This window comes from Daphnia pulicaria, chromosome 8 (genome assembly GCF_021234035.1).
Source record: "Daphnia pulicaria isolate SC F1-1A chromosome 8, SC_F0-13Bv2, whole genome shotgun sequence".
NCBI classification, from domain to species: Eukaryota; Metazoa; Arthropoda; class Branchiopoda; order Diplostraca; family Daphniidae; genus Daphnia; species Daphnia pulicaria.
In genome coordinates, this window is record NC_060920.1 from 2,040,064 (window position 1) to 2,057,342 (window position 17,279).

A 17,279-nucleotide genomic window follows, 5' to 3' on the forward strand; every position below is an offset into this window, starting at 1 on the left:
AGGAATACATTTTTGAACTATTTCTGCTTAAACATGAATATTTAGCATTTTACGCCAACAAAAGTCAAGAGTTTCATGGTAGAGGTTGAATGAAATTTTCCATATACATTTCAACGGGGGTTGGCAACTCAAAATTTGGGTGTACGAGGATTCAGAATCTCAGAGATTCTGAGAGATTCTGAGAGATTCTACGAGATTTCTGCGAGATTCTGAATCAAGTTTTCCCCAAAATTCCACTAGGGGCGCCACTAGTCCTTGGCCCAGTTTCTGTACAGAAGTATGCACTATGTTACGTAGTGGGCGTAGCTCCTTTTTGGCATGCTCTATACAGCTTATAGACATGTAGATCGTATTATCTTTAAGATAATTTACTGATAGGAAAAGGTGCTAAATAGGTTTTGTAGTTTCAAGTAAGATGAAGTAATCTGATAGTTAGAAATTTGAAAGGTTTGAATTAAAAGTCCAGATTATTAATTTTAAAATAAAATATACGGGGAAAATTAACTTTAATTGCTGGGAATTAATGGCATATTATCAATAAAGTTTTTTTAACCATAAATTTTTCCCACCCCATCCTCCATTCATGAGCAGATGAAAAAATGTGTACGCCACCCAGCGGTGGGAAAAAGGAGGGAAAATTAAAGAAGATTTAGCGCAACCCATATTTTTACATTTTGCAGTATTTCTAGTGCATTTTTTTACAATTGGAGCTTTTCAAAGAACAAATTCACAAAATATCTGGATTTTTGGACGGTTTTGGGGTAGTTTAAAGTTAAAAAAGGGGGTAAATTTAGTGAGATTCTGGAGATTCTACGAGATTCTATGGGATTCTACGGGATTCTGTGAGATTCTGAAGATTCTACGAGATTCTGAAGATTCTATGAGATTCTTAAGATTCTGGAAAGATTCTTAAGATTCTGACAAGATTCTGGCTATGTACGAGTATTCTGGGGAGTTGCCAACCCCCGCATTTCAACCACTGTATGTGTATTATATAATCACCTAATTCAACTCGGCTTTTCATATACAACTCCATTTCCAGTTTTTCAAGTCACCGGTGTGGAGATCAAGAGGGCGTGGAACACATTCAGCGATCAATATCTCCAAAAACCACATCCAGTGTACCTGCGAAATTGAATGAAATTAGACGGTCATATATATTTCAGGACGGCATCTGCATATAATTAAATCGAACCAATGACGGCAACAATATCGGCGAGCATGGTTGCGACCGACTTTCTCCAACGCGGCCAGATGGGCGAAACCTGGCGCCTTGATTTTGAAGCGATATGGGCATGAAGAACCGTCAGAAACGAGATACACGCCATATTCACCTGGAAATCAACAACAAATTAGCCGCTAATTCTCAAATTCTCGACGCGTTGACCACTCGGTCATCTACGTCCACTAAAGTCTAATTTTCAATAGGATGCATGCTTCAGTGCAAAAGTCATGTCATTTATGAACCCCTCAAACTCCCCCCTCTAACATCCTTGTCGTCAGGGTTGTTCAACTAAATTTTAAAGGGATTTGTGAACATTAGTGGTACATTTTAATTACAGTTATCTATCTTTCCTGTTTTCTCATACTACAGCACACAGCAAAAAGGATTGCTCAAACTCGGGCCACACGATAAGAACCGTGAACATGGACAAAGAGCTAAGACTTTGTACAGCCTTTCTTAAGTCATTTTATGAATCAATTCTGTACCAAGAGAAGAAAATGAATGGCTTCAAAGCGTATTTACTTGTAGGCCAATTCCTCTTCATTCTAACTCTTGCTGCTAATCACATGTTGCACTTGACGCTTTTCTAGGCCTTGTAACTGAAAGACTGGATAAAATAACACCTTTGGAGTTGTTCAGTGCTAGGATAATAAGTCACAACTCACAAGTGAGTCTGGTAACACGACAAATCTCAAGAATCCCGCAGACACTTCACACCTCGCCACCATGTTAGTGTTTACTTGTTGTTCGTTTGTTTTTCCGTTACTTCCGTGTAAGTCTTTTCTTTGTCTGGTCTTGTTTTTTCTATTTATTGCTAGGTGGCAGCATTTCGTATTTGTTTCCTTCTTCGCTGGATGGTGTTTAATGTAGAACCCTAGGGATGGATTGGGATGGCGCTAATGCACTGTAATTTGAAAATTGTAATTGAAAGACAGTTGAACAAATTAAAAGACAGTTGAACAATAGGGAAATAATACGGCGTGGCGTAAGCATGGTGGGTGTTAACTGTTACTAGGGCAGAGATTTTTTTTTCGTGCGCTTAACATCAAAAGCATCATAAGGAACTCAATCTTGATCTCGGTTCACTTTTTATATTTGCAATCTCGTTATACTTTATTTTCAAACGGTCGTGCCCTACTTCATGTAAGGCTAAATAGGGAAGATGATGGACTTTGTCAAGCTCTTGCTAATTAGTAATAACCTGTTGGAATAAAAAAATATGGAAAACAAAGGATTAGACGACGTTGAAACAAGACAAATCATTTTGAACCATCACGATCATATGTGAATCTTAGGTTGAAAAAGCCGATTAAAAGCAAATAATATTTCAAAAATGATTAGAACAACATCTTATTTCAAATCACTTTTAATCCTAGGAGGAGGGATGATTAACTGGGAGGCTTCTAAAATCAAATTTAGCCTCCGTGTGCACCTTGGGCTCCGTCTGATCCCAGAGATCCCGCAGTCGCTGCAGTACCTGTGAGTCAATTGAAGATTTGAATACTTTATTTCATTCAATAAGAATTATAAAATCAATTCAATTGATTTTTTACCTGCTGTTCCAGCGGCCACTACCGCACCGGCTGCGCCCACCACACCAGCCACAGGGCCTGGTTCACCCTATTCTCCTGTGATTCAGGGCGCTCCTGCTGTGCCATGAACACCTGCAATTCCAACCAGTCCAGGAATACCAGGAGGACCTCCTATAATAAGCCAATCAAAATTATTTTTAGAAATTAGAATTTTTCACATGTTTGAAAATTGACCAATGAACAAATTCAATTGTACCTGTTCCTGCTTGACCCCCAGTGCCGTCACTTCCGGGCGTTCCTGCAGGAGCAACCGAGCCAGGAGTACCACTTTGCCCATCTTTGCCATCTGTTCCGTATTGGCCAGGCTGCCCATATTGTCCGGAAGCCCCATCTTTTTCGTTTTGCCCTGGAGTGCATGTGATAATTAAAAACGTAGAATATTCCATCTAATGAAATCAAAGGAAAGAATTTTAATGGCTTACCTCGGGGACCAACCAATCCTTGCTGCCCATCGCTTTCATCTTTGTCATCGACGCCATCTGTTCCGTCCTTTCCATCAACACTAATTAGACCTTTGATTTGAACAATAACGGGAATCGATAGAGTTTCTTAGAAAAATTTAAAAAAGGTTAACAACCTGGAGGGATTCGGCCTCCTTTGCCCGCTTGGCCGTTTTTACCGTCCTTGGCATCTTTCCCGCTAGATCCAATTTTAGGTCCTCAAAAAATTAAAGAAAAATGAATTAAATAATTAACCAAAGATATAAGGAAAGAAAAGGATTCCTACCTGCAGGACCAAGTACTGTCCCATCTTTGCCGTTGATTCCGTCTGATCCATCTCGTCCGTCTTTGCCCACTTCCCCCTCTTCTCCTGAAATACATTTTTTTTATGAATTAATTTCCAATTGATTATTCGAATTAATTTGTGCAAACCGGGCACTCGTGCAGCTCCTAGCGGCCCAGTTAATCCTTGAATGCCTCGCAAACCCGGTGGTCCGACCATTCCAGGGGGCCCGGGAAGTCCATCGCGGCCATCTTTTCCAGGTGAACCTTCCAACACAAAAAATTACGATCCTTATCCACCCCATCAACTTACTAATTATTCTGAATTCAATTAAATTTACCCGCTTCTATTCTATTCTATTCTATTCTATTCTATTCTATACATTTTTATAGCGCATTTTCCATAGTGAAAGATCAAATGACGCTCTTCCGAAACCACACAGTTGGACATGAAATAATCAGAGATAAGCAATGTCCTACAAGTGGGTCTTCAGTAGACTCTTAAACACGGAAAAGTTAGGGGCAAGACGAATCGATGCAGGAAGATCATTCCACAGTCGAGGTGCAGTCTGAGAAAAAGCTCTCTGACCATAGTTGACAAGTTTAGGTTTGGGTGGGACACTAATGCGACCAAGGTTATCAGACCGCAAAGAACGACCAGGTACATACGGAACAATTTGACGAGACAAGTATGGGGGGGCTTGACCATGAAGACAACGATACGTGAGTACAATTAATTTATAATCAATACGTTGAGAGATGGGGAGCCAATGCAGCTTCTTCAAAAGAACCGTCGCATCATCAGATGGCTTCTTGCGAAATATGAGACGAGCGGCGGCGTTTTGAATTACTTGAAGGCGATGGATGTCTTTTTTGAGAAGGCCAACAAAAAGTGAGTTGCAATAGTCAAGTCTCGACAGAACCAGGGCATTAACAAGGATCTTGGCAGAATCATCAGTAAGATAACGTCTAATGCGGCCGATGCGGTGTAGTTGGAAAAAGCACTGCCTTCGAAGAGAAGAGATGTGCTGGGAGAGACGAAGATGATGGTCGATGATGACACCCAAGTGAAGGATGGTGTCAGATGGTTGAATCAGGACGTCGCCAACCAGAAGTGGCTCACACTCGATCAGATCCCAGCGCTGAGGAGAAGAGGTGTAGAGAAGGCCGGTTTTACCAGCGTTCGCAATCACCCTGTTGCTCGTGAACCAGTCGTCAGCAATCTGGAAAGATCGCGAAAGTTTGTGACGGGCGGACTCCTGCTCAGCTGTACCAAGGAGAAGGCGGAGGGTGATGTGGCATCGAGTGTCATCAGAAAATTGACCGACATTAATGTCTCTACAAAGCTTCTCCTTTTGTTCCTGGCTGTTCTCCTTTGCGATCCAACAGGTCCGGCTGCACCATCATTGCCACCTTTTCCATTTTTCCCATAAACTCCATTCACCCCATCAGTACCTGATATTTTTTAAAAAATGTCTGCAATTGGCCATTTTTACAGCTAATTATTATTTAAAAGAAATAATTAATTATACCTGGTATTCCCGGAGTTCCAGCTACATTCAACCAAGGGAAGGAGCCCTGTTTCTTTTTATTGTTGAATTCGCCCATATTAATCCCGACTTGCAGATTTCTAAGTTCAGCAATCACACCTGCACAGTTAGTGTAAACATTTATCATCATTTTGGGGAAAATTAAATCATTTGTCAAATTTGAGAAATACCTGTTGAGATTAACTGGCTGTTGGTTTCGAGACTGCTGGCGGATTTCTTTGGCAGGTAAACGGCCCCGGTTTCCATAATCGAATCGATTATTCGAGAAAGTTGGCTGTCGTTAGAGTCCGGCAAATGATTTCTTTCTGGGTGGGCATGCCACGGATTGGCATTCCCCCAATTGAAAGGAATTCCATAACTAGGTACCCTTGGCAGAGAGAAACATGAAAAGGTGCGTCGTGCAAAAGTGGGCGGAGCAAAAACCAACAGTCAGGGCATTTGAATCGTTTTTCCTCCAAAGAGTTTAGAATAGAGTTAGCATTAGCAAGTAGCCTAAAACCTGTGTAAAGCGACAATTTTTGGGGGGTTTTCTTTGGCTACTACATCAGACGATTAGCTATCAGGTTTGCTATTCTTGATTCAGAAAGAAAAATTCCCAACTGCAGGGTCACAACCAGTTCTTACGCATCTCCTCCGAATCTATTAAGGGTTGACTTTAGCCACACAGCATTCTAACACAAATCCTACAAATATCTCATGTCTTTATCTTCATTAACCTTTAAGTCTGTAGCAGAAATTGCTTTCTCAAAAAGCACATTGCGAGCAAGTGTGAGTGGACAAGAAAGATTTAAATGGACAGTCAAGTATCCATCACAATTGTTCATTGATGTGACTGTTCATTTCTTGATCAATTCTTCAATTCTTGATCAACTCCGACTCAAATCTTGACAAAAAAGAATCTATTTTAAGAATAGAATAATTATTAATAGAAAAGAAAACTCCAGCTTCCTCTAATAACAAATTTACCTGTAAGACCTTCTGAGAGCCTTTATGCTTTATAAATAGTCTTTCAAAATTATAAAGAATTCCAAGAGTTTCGGAAACAATTCGAGTTTCATATTTCTCGACTTCGCTGAACCAAACGGGAGATAAACTGGAGCATTTCTTCCTTTCCTTGGAACACTTTTCTGAAAAAAAACGAAGCCATTTCCACTCAATCATGAAATTGTCGTCTGATGGTCGTTACGCGGCGCTGTGATCCACTGTTGACTTTTAAATAGCTCTAAAGGCAATCGGATGAAGCAATGATCGTAACTATGGTTACACTCAGCTCTCGACGAATAAATTCTGAAAGTTGAAGCGGTCAAGGTTTGAAAGATCATTTTGACACACGTTTAAATCTGAATCTAGTGGAGTCTTCACGCGCCAGTTTTCAAAATGCCGTGTTCGAGTGTAAAAAGTTTGTTTGAAATATGTTTAGAATACGTAAAAAGCCACATTGGAGAAATAAGCAGGTTTTATCAAAGGCCATCAATAGCCAATTCTGTTAGTGAGCTCGGCGACAGTGAAAGCCCATTTGATTTTCTTGGTATGTAATGATATCCTATTCAGGGTGACAAAAAGTCTTACTTTTAACCAAATATGTTGGTTTTTAATAGCCCCTGTAGTATTGGAAGAAATTTGCAAAGATCTAGCAAGGAAGAACGAACTGAAGGGAAAAACTTTGGAGTTGCTCATCACGCCTAGTCTTCATTCTTTGAACTTATCCAACAGTATTCTTGGCAGCCATTCGATTCCTTATTTTCTGAGTCTTGCTCTTAAGAAGTGCCCGGTAATTAATATTTGAACTTTTTACAGCAACACTCTGCATTACAATTTGTATTCATTTTTTTCCACTACAGCATCTCAAATGTTTACGACTTGGAGGATTTGCATATTTTGTTAACAACCATTACCATCTTCTAAAGCTAACACACTTGAAAGTTTTGGACATTGGCGGTTTTCGAACATCCCATGGACTTTTGCCTCTCATTGCAAAATACTGCCAAGACCTCAGGTAGCACAACATACTTTATTCTCTCTTTGATGTAAAAATCTAATTTAAGTGTTTGATAAATTTACAGGGTGTTACACATCAATGACAGTGCGGTATCAGACACAGATATCCAATGTTTAGTTGAAGAATGCAAGGCTCTCAGGATGTTGAATGTATTAAAAACGAAGGTAACTCGTATTGGGGTTCTCGATGCCACGATGCCCTTAATAATCTGCCAGCGTTGAAGGAACTACGTCACGAAAACATTGTTGACGCCTTGTACCATTCCGAGAGAAATTCGTTAGACGTTCCCATCATCGAGTATTCGTTATCTACCATCACTATCCTGTACGATTCATCGATTGACATGGGAAGCCTGTCTAAAGCAGTGGCCTTGTGTCCATCGCTAACACAAGTGGAGATTAAGGCGCCAGAATCCTTCAAAGACGACTACCTTCTAGAGCTGTTGGAACTTAAACATCTCCGCCGCCTTCAAATCTCTGCAACTATAACGAACAACCTTTCATTCAACGAAGGTGTGGCTTCTCTTTTTCGGCATACTTTGATTGGAAATTCGCTCGAGGTAATTGTTCTGTCCCATTTTCGTGAGGTCCAAATAGGTATAATCACGGAATGTTGCCCGAATCTTCGTTGTCTCGATCTCCATAGAAATGTACTCTGCTGTTTTAAGAATCCGTTAAACGAGGAAAATCTTCCAGAAGTCGATAGGTCCATGAAAACTCCCCCCAAACCCCCAATTAAGCTTGAAATTTTGAACTTGAATTCTTGTGATTGTTGTGATAACCTGGTTTTTCTCTTATCATCCCCTGCTTTGATGTACATAACCCTCAGCAATTGTATTGGCTTAACCGACCATATTTTTCAGAAGATAACAGAAGTCAATGTTTTTCGACATCTTAGGTATTTGGAAATAAATTCGAATTCCAGGCTAACGAAAGAAGGGATCGATACACTCATGAAAAAAAGCAGCCCTCTGAAAGCGATAAAGCTGAGAGGCTGCACCAAAGTGACGGAAAATGACTTGGAAGACTGGCGGAAACTTATTCGCAAAGAAAGTTGGAATCTGTCAATAACCAAAGAAGTAGCTTGAATGGATTTTTTTCTTGTTCTCTCTGTCTGTGTTCTGCTTGGTTCTGCTTCAACAATTGATTTATTAAAGTAGACTCAATCTTAAAAATTCCAGTATGTTTTCTTGTTTCTGTTTTTTAATGTGCAATACAAATGTACAAGACCAACACAACGTGATTGTTAAAAATCCCTCAGAATTCAAATTGTTCAAATTTTACTGAATCAAACTGTTGATCACTTCATTGAGGGCACTTAACACTTCTATCTCAACCCACCCTTCCATAAATTTTATTCGTGAAATCAGTTGGTTACCATTATAAACCAAGAATAGGGCCTAAACTAGTTCTTAAAGCACATTGCGAGCAAATTTGAGTGGACAAGAAGGATTTAAATGGACACAGACAGTCAAGTATCCATTGCAATTTTTATTTCATTTGACTGTAGTCGATGCATTCATCAAATCTTGATTACTAAGAAAAAGAATATATTTTAAGAATAACATGATCAGTATTAGTAAACAAAACTCCAGCTTCTTCTAAAGACAAATTTACCTTGACCTTCAGAAAGCCTTTAAAGCCCTTCCGTATTTCTTGACTTCACAGAACGAAACGGGAAATAAATTGGAGCATTTCTCTCAAACATCTTCTGGAATGTGAGGTAAACGTAGCCAACACCACTCTCTATGTATCAAATCGTGAAATTCATTAATGCTGGTTATAATTATGTAAGATTCACAAAATAATTTCAATAATACTTTCACCAAATTTTGTATACGTGTACGTGTTGGCCCTGCCTGTTTTACGGCTGCATTCAATTTTAATTCCAAATGAAAAAAAAACCTGCTCAGATAGACCACTTCTTGACTTCAAAATAAAAGATAATAGATGGAGCAGACATAGCTCAGCACTAGTTGCAAAGTAAAGTGAGCAAACAACCAAACATATTTTAGATTTTGGGGAAGGGAGACGCCAGACGGAGACCAAAGTTGACACATCGAGAACATAGTTCAAATATTTGCTGCTAGAGGGCAGTTTTTTTCCCCACGTCGGAATGAATTAAATAAACTTGAACTTTTTTTACTGTTACCATTATCTTTGTGACTGTAGGAATAATAGGTACAGGGGATATTTTGCAAGTGTCTCACAGAAAGATTTAATGACACAAGCGATAGGCTGCAAAGTGCAAAAATGTAAATAATTAACTTCAATCTTACTATTACCTTAACCAGCAGCAACAAAATGTGCTAAATATTGTTCATATTTTAATCAGTTTACTTCTGCTTCCCTTCCTATGTTGATCGTAATAACTAACAGTTTTTCATTTAGTCATTTCTACGAACGTCTGCTTGGTTCAACATGTTACCATAAGAAACGATAATGGCGCCAAAACGTCCAATCGATAGTTTGCTCCAATCGATTGATACTTGCATTTATGTAGGCAAGACCAAGAGTGCCCAAGAGTGCCACTTTTTGAGTACCGGTTTGCGAGAGATATAGACAACGAACGGTAAAGCCCCTGATTGGCATTAAAGCGTTTTCTGTCGAATTTCTTAAGATGCGACATTTTAAACGTTAACGAGCGATGTTAAACATTAACATCAAAGAATTTTTCAAAACAATCCTTCCTTCCACTTCCCTAACACATTTTTATAAAATATTTAAAAATATTACATTTACAATCAAACTTCAACCAGTGAGTTCCGCATAACCAACAACGATGGTGTTTTAGGGAATCTTCAATCGGGTCTAGTAATATTGTAATATTTAAATATACAGTTGCCTATTAATATAAAGTTATATGCAATTTGCCTAGGTTTTTATTCTTAAAACATATTTTAATCGACTTAAAGCTCATTTAACCGAATTTATATTTGCTGATTCTTTAATTGCAAAACCTTTAATTATTTGAATAATCAATAATTTTTTTTTCTATTTTCTCAGAGTGAACGACGGATCAACGGCAGAGTTTTATAGCGGCTCCGTTTAACTTCTCCCCCCCCCCTTCTTCCCCTAGTTTTTTCCGTGAAAATGTTTCTATTGGGATTAATGTGGGCCATATCATCGCCGCATATTTACAAGTACTAGTTTTAAGCCTTTTTACGGCCACGGAAGCAGGCGCAACTAGCCAAAAGCGTATCAAGAAAATTAGAAAAATCAATAATTTATACTTGTTTCTTGTGCTGACGTCTTAGTCTGACAATGGCGCGATAGACCGTCCGTCCAGCGTCCATCCGCATTGGAAATTTCGGAAAAGGAAGAAGTGTTCCTCAGAAGCCAACAAAATAGAACCGTGTTACTTGATGTAGTCGTCTTAGTTCGCCTATAAATAAAAAATAAAAAAAGCAAGATTGTTTCTATTAGAAGACTCAACTGATTTATGATAGGCTATTGCTAAGTGTGATCAACAAAGCTGGAAGATAACAAGGAACTGGAGAATAATAGTCGAACTTTCTGTAATTTATTGTATTTTTGCACAGTAGGGATATAACGTCAGTCAATCAGGGGAGTCCCTTCTTGCCTAACTATCCCAGAGCAACCAGATGTAAAGGAAAACGAAAAGGAAAGGAGCGAAATTGGCAATCGGCCGAAAGGCCTTACATATTTATTATTTAAGCAATGCATATCAATCTTGAATTAGTTACTAAACAAAAGCCTTATTAAATATCGTCCGCCATTTCCCGATGTCTGAATTTATATAAAATTACCAAGCCACGTTGAATCTCCATTTTTCTGTTTATGCACAAATATTTCTCTAGTCCCGCCCTTATTACTTTGGTAAAAATGAATGGAATGAATGCGAATAACCCGGAAATATCTAAATGTTGCCACATGATTGGCGGTAAAACGATGACGATGAGCATTAAAATAATCCAGATCTATCAGGACCACATCAGTCATTTATGGTAATGAAGCAGCAGCAGCGCATTGTGTTTAAGATACCTCCAAACAGAATGGCTTTGTGGAGGCGAGCAAGCGGTTCTCTTCCGCCGGCGGAGGAATCAAAATATCGGAGGCATCCTCGTAAAATACCACCGAAAAGTCGATTTCGCCCGTGAATGTGAAATAGAAAACGGACCGAAACCGATCTCCACTCTCTTGCAAAAATATCCAAACGATTACGTAATGGTCCGTCCCATGTGATACATTCAAATTTTTGGGGTTAGAATCACCTGATTAACGATCAATCCGATCATTCCATCCCAGGTACCGTTCCGTGTTTCTTGGCCGTAAGCGTCACTTCGTACCTGGATGAATAGATATCGCCTGACTATTTGGTGGAAAAAAAATCGACGATTGTGGTAAACGTACCTGAACGACTGTTGAAGAGCGTGAATAATTTCGGAGATGAATCCCTGGTAGCTGACGATCGTTCCGTTCGAATCACGTTCCAAAATCACAAACGGTAGGTCCTTTGATTAAAGGTTAGTATAATAGTATATTTTTATATTGGCTATGATGGCGTAAAAGTGATGTTACCTCGTATGACGTCAATCGTATGCGTTTCCCGTTGAGTTGTCTATACCAGTCGACATTTTGGGAAGATTCAGTGGCCCTTTGGTTCGATTGACTCCATTGAAGATCGCCCAATGAATTTTGAGGATACAAAGGCCTAGTTTTCGATTTCAAATCAATTTAAAGAGGGATTTTTTTGGAATCGAAAAAAGTTTTTAAGTCAGCTAGTATTTGGACCCATCATCACAGATAAGGGACTATTCGGGACAATCTATAAATGCATTTCACATTCAATATTTAGACAAAAAGAAAGTTTAATGAAAAAATATTTAGACAAAGTAAGGCAGAAATTTTTTTTTTTTCACTTACTAATGAAACCAAATCCATTGAAGACTGAGTTATTCAAATGGATCGAGTTATTTAAATTCTGAGATAGAAATTAACAGCAACCCCTTCCCCCCTCAAACATCCTTGTCGTCAGGGTTGTTCAACTAAATTTTAAAGGGATTTGTGAACATTAGTGGTACATTTTAATTACAGTTATCTATCTTTCCTGTTTTCTCATACTACAGCACACAACAAAAAGGATTGCTCAAACTCGGGCCACACGATAAGAACCGTGAACATGAACAAAGAGATAAGACTTTGCACAGCCTTTCTTAAGTCATTTTATGAATCAATTCTGTACCAAGAGAAGAAAATGAATGGCTTCAAAGCGTATTTACTTGTAGGCCAATTCCTCTTCATTCCAACTCTTGCTGCTAATCACATGTTGTACTTGACGCTTTTCTAGGCCTTGTAACTGAAAGACTGGATAAAATAACACCTTTGGAGTTGTTCAGTACTAGGATATTAAGTCACAACTCACAAGTGAGTCTGGTAGCACGACAAATCTCAAGAATCCCGCAGACACTTCACACCTCGCCGCCATGTTAGTGTTTACTTGTATGATATGATATGATACGGTAGGTGCTACTGACCATGGCTGGTTGCCACTGGTGACAGTTTACGGGTCTCCATGGCGTCCCTTACACACCTTCCTTTCGGTTTATTGGATTTTTGTTGTAGTAACATAGCACGAAGGCAAAAAAGAGACACGAGAAAGGGGAGGGGGGAATAACACAGAATTTGGACGGTTAAATTAAATTCTTTCAATAAGATGTGATTCGAGAAGGAAGGTTATGAAGGAAACCACTTTTTTCATTTGCGTGTGTTTAGGGATGGAGCCATTCAGTCCTAGTAGAGTTGGTACGTCGAACGGGATGTTGAGGGGGATGAGTTTCCTTTCGAGTTTGTCCCTCGCTTCAGAATATTCTTGGCAGTAGAGGAGTATATGTGTCGCGTCTTCTTGTTCCGGGCACCCATGAGGACATTCATCTGGTATTTCGGGGTCCAATCTGCTCATGAAGTGGTTTAGTTTATTGTTCCCGCTGCGTAACCGAAGCATTGCTGTTTGGATATTTCGTTTCTTGTTAATGTGCCAAGGTAAGACTCCAGTCTCGTTTCTCTGCGTCACCGCCATGTTGTTTGTTTGTGTTTTCAGTTTCTTGAAGGTGATGTTGTTGTATTTAGATTTGTCATTGTTGATGGTTTGGTTAATGTCAATTTTGTTTTGGATTGTATTTTCCCAGGTCCCTTTTCCGTTTTTTTCGGATTTCGGTGGCCAGTTGGTCAGCAATTTCGTTTCCTGGTATCCCAGCATATGAAGGTGTCCACATTAAAGTGGCATGTGTCCCCGATGAATTAAGATTTCTAATTTGATTGATTATTTCAGGTAAGCTGAACTTGCTTCCCATTTGAAATTTGAAATTGCTTGAACAGCTGATTTGGAATCAGTGTAGATGCTGACTGAGGGAATTTCATGCTCGTTCAGGTAGTAGAGGGGTTGCCTAATGCCATATAGTTCTGCGACAAAGCTGTTGGTGGGTTTTGAAGGAACCAGGCCTTTTTTTCTCCATGTAGGGGAACGTAGAATGCACATGTGGATGTTTTGGAAGACTCGCACACTGATCCATCAGTGTAGATTGCTAGGTGGTTGGGGTCTTGTAATGAAGTAAGGGACAGGAAGATTTGGGCTGTTCGAGTTGAGTTGAGTGCTTCTTTTTTCTTAAGAGGGAAGTATTTGGTGGGAATGTGAAAGTGTTTCCATGGCGGGAGAGGTTCAACTTCCGGAGTATGCGAGACGGGGGATTTTAAGAGGGTTTTAGTTGTCTGGTCTAGTTTCCTCAGATGGATAATGGCTGCTGGGGTGCTGTTGGGTTTCCATTTCGCCGTTGCTTTGATTAGTTGTTGGACTGTGTCATACGCTAGGTTCCATGGTTTTTCGTTAAGTCTGATGAGGTATCTGTAGGCTAGTTGTTCCCATCTACTTTCAACTGGGTGGATGCCGGTTTCAGTAGTAAGTGTCGGTATGTTTAGTAAAGCTCTTGGGGTAGATTTAAAGCAGCCTAGTATGATGCGGAGAATCTGATTTTGGGCTTGATTAAGCTTGTTTATTCTTGTTTTAGGCATGGATCCAAGGACGAACGAACCGTAGTCGTAGGCGCTCCGAATCATGGCTTTGAAGATGCGGATAAGGAGTGGCAGTTTCAAGGTATTCTTTCCGTATGTCAACGTACGGATTAAGTTAGCTCTCTTCTGTATCTTGTTGATGATTGTCTTCGTGTGGGGTTCCCATGAGAGTTTTTGATCCAATGTGATTCTTAGGAATTTGTATTGGAGCACTTCACTTATGTCGGCTCCACTGAGTTTAAATCGGTGTCCTGGTTCCTTTGTCCTGTTCTTTGTGAATGTTAGCGATGCACATTTATCCACGGAGAAGTGGAAGTTCCAACTGATGGCCCATTCTTCTATCTTATCTAGTAGGTCTTGGAGCGGTCCCTCTGCCTCTTTCTTCGTTTTAGCGGTGTAGTAGATCGCGATGTCATCGGCGAAAAGGGATGTTTCGCATCCGTTGTCCGGCATTGGAAGGTCCGCGAGCATGATGTTGAAAAGTAGGGGGCTGAGGACATTTCCTTGTGGTACTCCTTTGAATATCTCTATTTCATCAGAGAGGTTGTCATCTACCCGGGTTCTGATGCTTCCGTCGGTAAGGAAGTTCTTAAGCCATAACAGTGTGTGTCCTTTAACTTTTGCTTTTGTTAATTTAAACAGGATTCCAGTTATCTTGACATTGTCATACGCTTTGGATATGTCTAGGAAGATTTCCGTGGTGGAGTGGCTGTTGTTGAAGCCTCTTTTGATTGCTGACTCTATCCGGAACAGGTTGTCTGTGGTGGTGCATCCTCTTCGGAACCCGGTTTGGACCTCGGGGAGTAAGTTTAGATGATCTAGATGCCACTTCAGTCTGTTGTTAATCATTTTCCCCATAGCTTTACAGAGACATGAAGTGAGGGAAATTGGTCTGTATGAGTCGGCGCTTCCTGCTGGTTTGTTTGGCTTTAGGGCGGGTGTCACAATTGCGCATTTCCACTCCTTCGGTACGTATCCTTTTCTGAACATTAGGTTGAGCAACTGTAGGAGAGTCTTGCGGTTTTCTGCATTCAGGTTCTTCAACATCTTGTTATGTATTCTGTCGATGTCCATAGCTTTGTCGGGGAGGTGGGAGAAGCTCCTGGTTAGTTCTTGTAGACTGAAATCCGAGTTGATGGGATCTAGGTTGGTTCCGGAGAGATTCTTGTTTATTTCTTCCTCGTAATCAGGGTTTGAGGGCATCCTGGACTGGTCACTATCATACGGTGGGGAGAAATGGTCAAGATAGATTTGAGCTTTCTCTAGGGGGTCAGCAGTCAGGTCATTGTTGGCTTTCTTGAGGGGGCGCTGGTGTAGTCTTTCCTTCCGTTCATCATGGCCTTGGAGAATTTCCAGAATTTTCATGAGTTCCCGGCGTCCATCGTATCTAAGTGTTTCTCCCATGCATTGTTCTTGGCTGTCAATGTTGTCCTTTTCTTGATTGCTACCATTTTGTTCAGGTTTGACTTGTCTTCTTGCAGTAGGGTAGAGCACCAGGTTTTGAATGCTTTTTTTGCATTCTTTGCTGCAGCTCTGCACTCCGACGTCCACCAGGGTTTCTTCGACTCACGGGGGGAATCACTATTTTTTGGGGCGAAGTGTTTGTTACTAGAGATCATGAGGGATGAGTAGAAGGTGTTGTATGCTGCTTCGGGGTCCCTGGTTGATGGGTTGTTATTCTTTAACTGGGTCGTGATGTCATCGTTCCAGTTCTGCCATTTAGATTCTTCGAATTTCCATTTTGACTTTGGTGGTGCTTGGGGGGTCAAGTTTAGTTTAATTTCCATGAAGACGGTGGTCGCTTCCCCAGTACGGACCAGTCACTATTGTTGTTAGGTTGGCTATGTCAGGTGTGCACAGTGTTAGGTCGATTGTGGCGTTACGGTTGTCGGATAAACTTGGCCTCGTTCCGAAGTTCTTTGGTGTCGCCAGGATGAATTTACTTTCGTTGTGTAGATAATTTTTAATATTTCTGCCGCAGGTGTTGGTTGGGTATCCGTCTTCCCATAGCTCGGAATGAGCGTTTAGGTCGCCACCGGCAATGACACTATTTCCGGTGTTGGTGAGTATGTTTTCAATTTCTTCATAGTTGCACCGGTTTCCATTTGGGCAGTATAAGGATAGCACTTCTAATTCTTCTTTGTTTTTCAGTTTGATGGTGACTCCAATCGCTTCAAAATTCTCGTTGGGTTCGACGACGAGTGTGGTAGCTTGCATATTCTTCTTGGTCAGGATCGCTACACCTCCTCCTTGACCGACACGATTGAGAACAAAAGAGTTGTATGATGAGAATTTCACTTTGTATTCGTTTTTCCAATGGGTTTCACTTAGTAAAACAATGTGAGGGTTGTGGAATCGTAAATTGTTTTTTAATTCTTCCAATCTAGATTATAGAGTCCTCTAGCGTTCCATTGTAGTATCTTGAGTGGAGGGGTCATGACTTCCTAATTTTTCCGGGTGGGTGGGTGATTTGTTCATTTGGTCTTTTTCTTTCCGTCGGGCAGATCGGTCATTTAGGTCCTTCATCAGCATGTCTTGGAGAATGGTCATACGGTTGTCGAGGCTGGTGAATCCGGTTGACATCTGCGTTTCTAGTTTGATTAGTGGTGCAATTTGGGTTTTCATTGATGAGATTTCTTTCTCAACATTCTGTAGTCTCGTCTCTGTTTCGGGTGGAGTAGGTGGTTTCTGGGCAGTTCTCTGCATTTCTTCGATTTTCTTTTTGAGGCTGTCGATTTCCTGTCGGATTGACGCGTCTTCGGTGGTGTGTTGGTAGGTCGGTGGCCGTCTGCTTGACACGGTCGTGGGACCGGAGTGGAGTCTGCCGGCTTCCGTAACTGACATGTTGTTTTCATACGCGAACTTGATGATTTTTTGTTTGTTTGCGCAGATGGGGCAGGCTGCTGTTCCGGCTGCGTGGTCACTTTTTGAGCTTGTTGGACATTTTTTAGGGGATTTGCACTGGGCGTCTTCTTCATGTGTGCTGGCGCAGTTTCTGCATACTGGTGGTACTGAACATACTTCTTCTGGGTGGCCAAACGTCCAGCACTTCCGGCAGAGCGATGGTCTTGGGATGTATTTTTTGACGTTGAATATTTCGTGAGCGATGGTGACTTCCCGTGGTGGAGTTTTGGTATTAAAGAATAGTGTTACCATGGGTAAG

The 17,279-nt window shown here is 40.6% G+C and overlaps 2 protein-coding genes across 2 annotated transcripts in view; both read right to left on the reverse strand.

Annotated features, from left to right (window-relative positions):
* The window catches only part of LOC124312357 (collagen alpha-1(I) chain-like), a 1,404,094-nt gene that overhangs the window by 1,383,949 nt on the left and 2,866 nt on the right, over nucleotides 1–17,279 (reverse strand). The gene's annotated exons all lie outside the window — the stretch shown is intronic.
* LOC124310737 (putative cuticle collagen 155) lies at nucleotides 2,861–5,335 on the reverse strand. Its single transcript, XM_046774693.1, has 10 exons — nucleotides 5,260–5,335; nucleotides 5,072–5,188; nucleotides 4,813–4,994; nucleotides 4,291–4,762; nucleotides 3,690–3,806; nucleotides 3,544–3,627; nucleotides 3,395–3,475; nucleotides 3,240–3,329; nucleotides 3,014–3,163; nucleotides 2,861–2,928 (listed from the first exon to the last, which is right to left on the reverse strand). The coding sequence occupies exons 1-10, from the start codon at nucleotides 5,333–5,335 to the stop codon at nucleotides 2,861–2,863; spliced, it is 1,437 nt and encodes a 478-aa protein (XP_046630649.1).

What these genes read in the sequence shown, in the direction of transcription:
- LOC124310737 (XM_046774693.1), bottom strand. Translation starts at nt 5,335, where the DNA reads ATGGAAACCGGGGCCGTTTACCTGCCAAAGAAATCCGCCAGCAGTCTC. An exon ending in CACCCTCCGCCTTCTCCTTG is followed by an intron (nt 4,763 to 4,812) that starts GTACAGCTGAGC and finishes CGATCTTTCCAG; the next exon opens with ATTGCTGACGACTGGTTCAC. An exon ending in TGGGGGTCAAGCAGGAACAG is followed by an intron (nt 2,929 to 3,013) that starts GTACAATTGAAT and finishes GGCTTATTATAG; the next exon opens with GAGGTCCTCCTGGTATTCCT.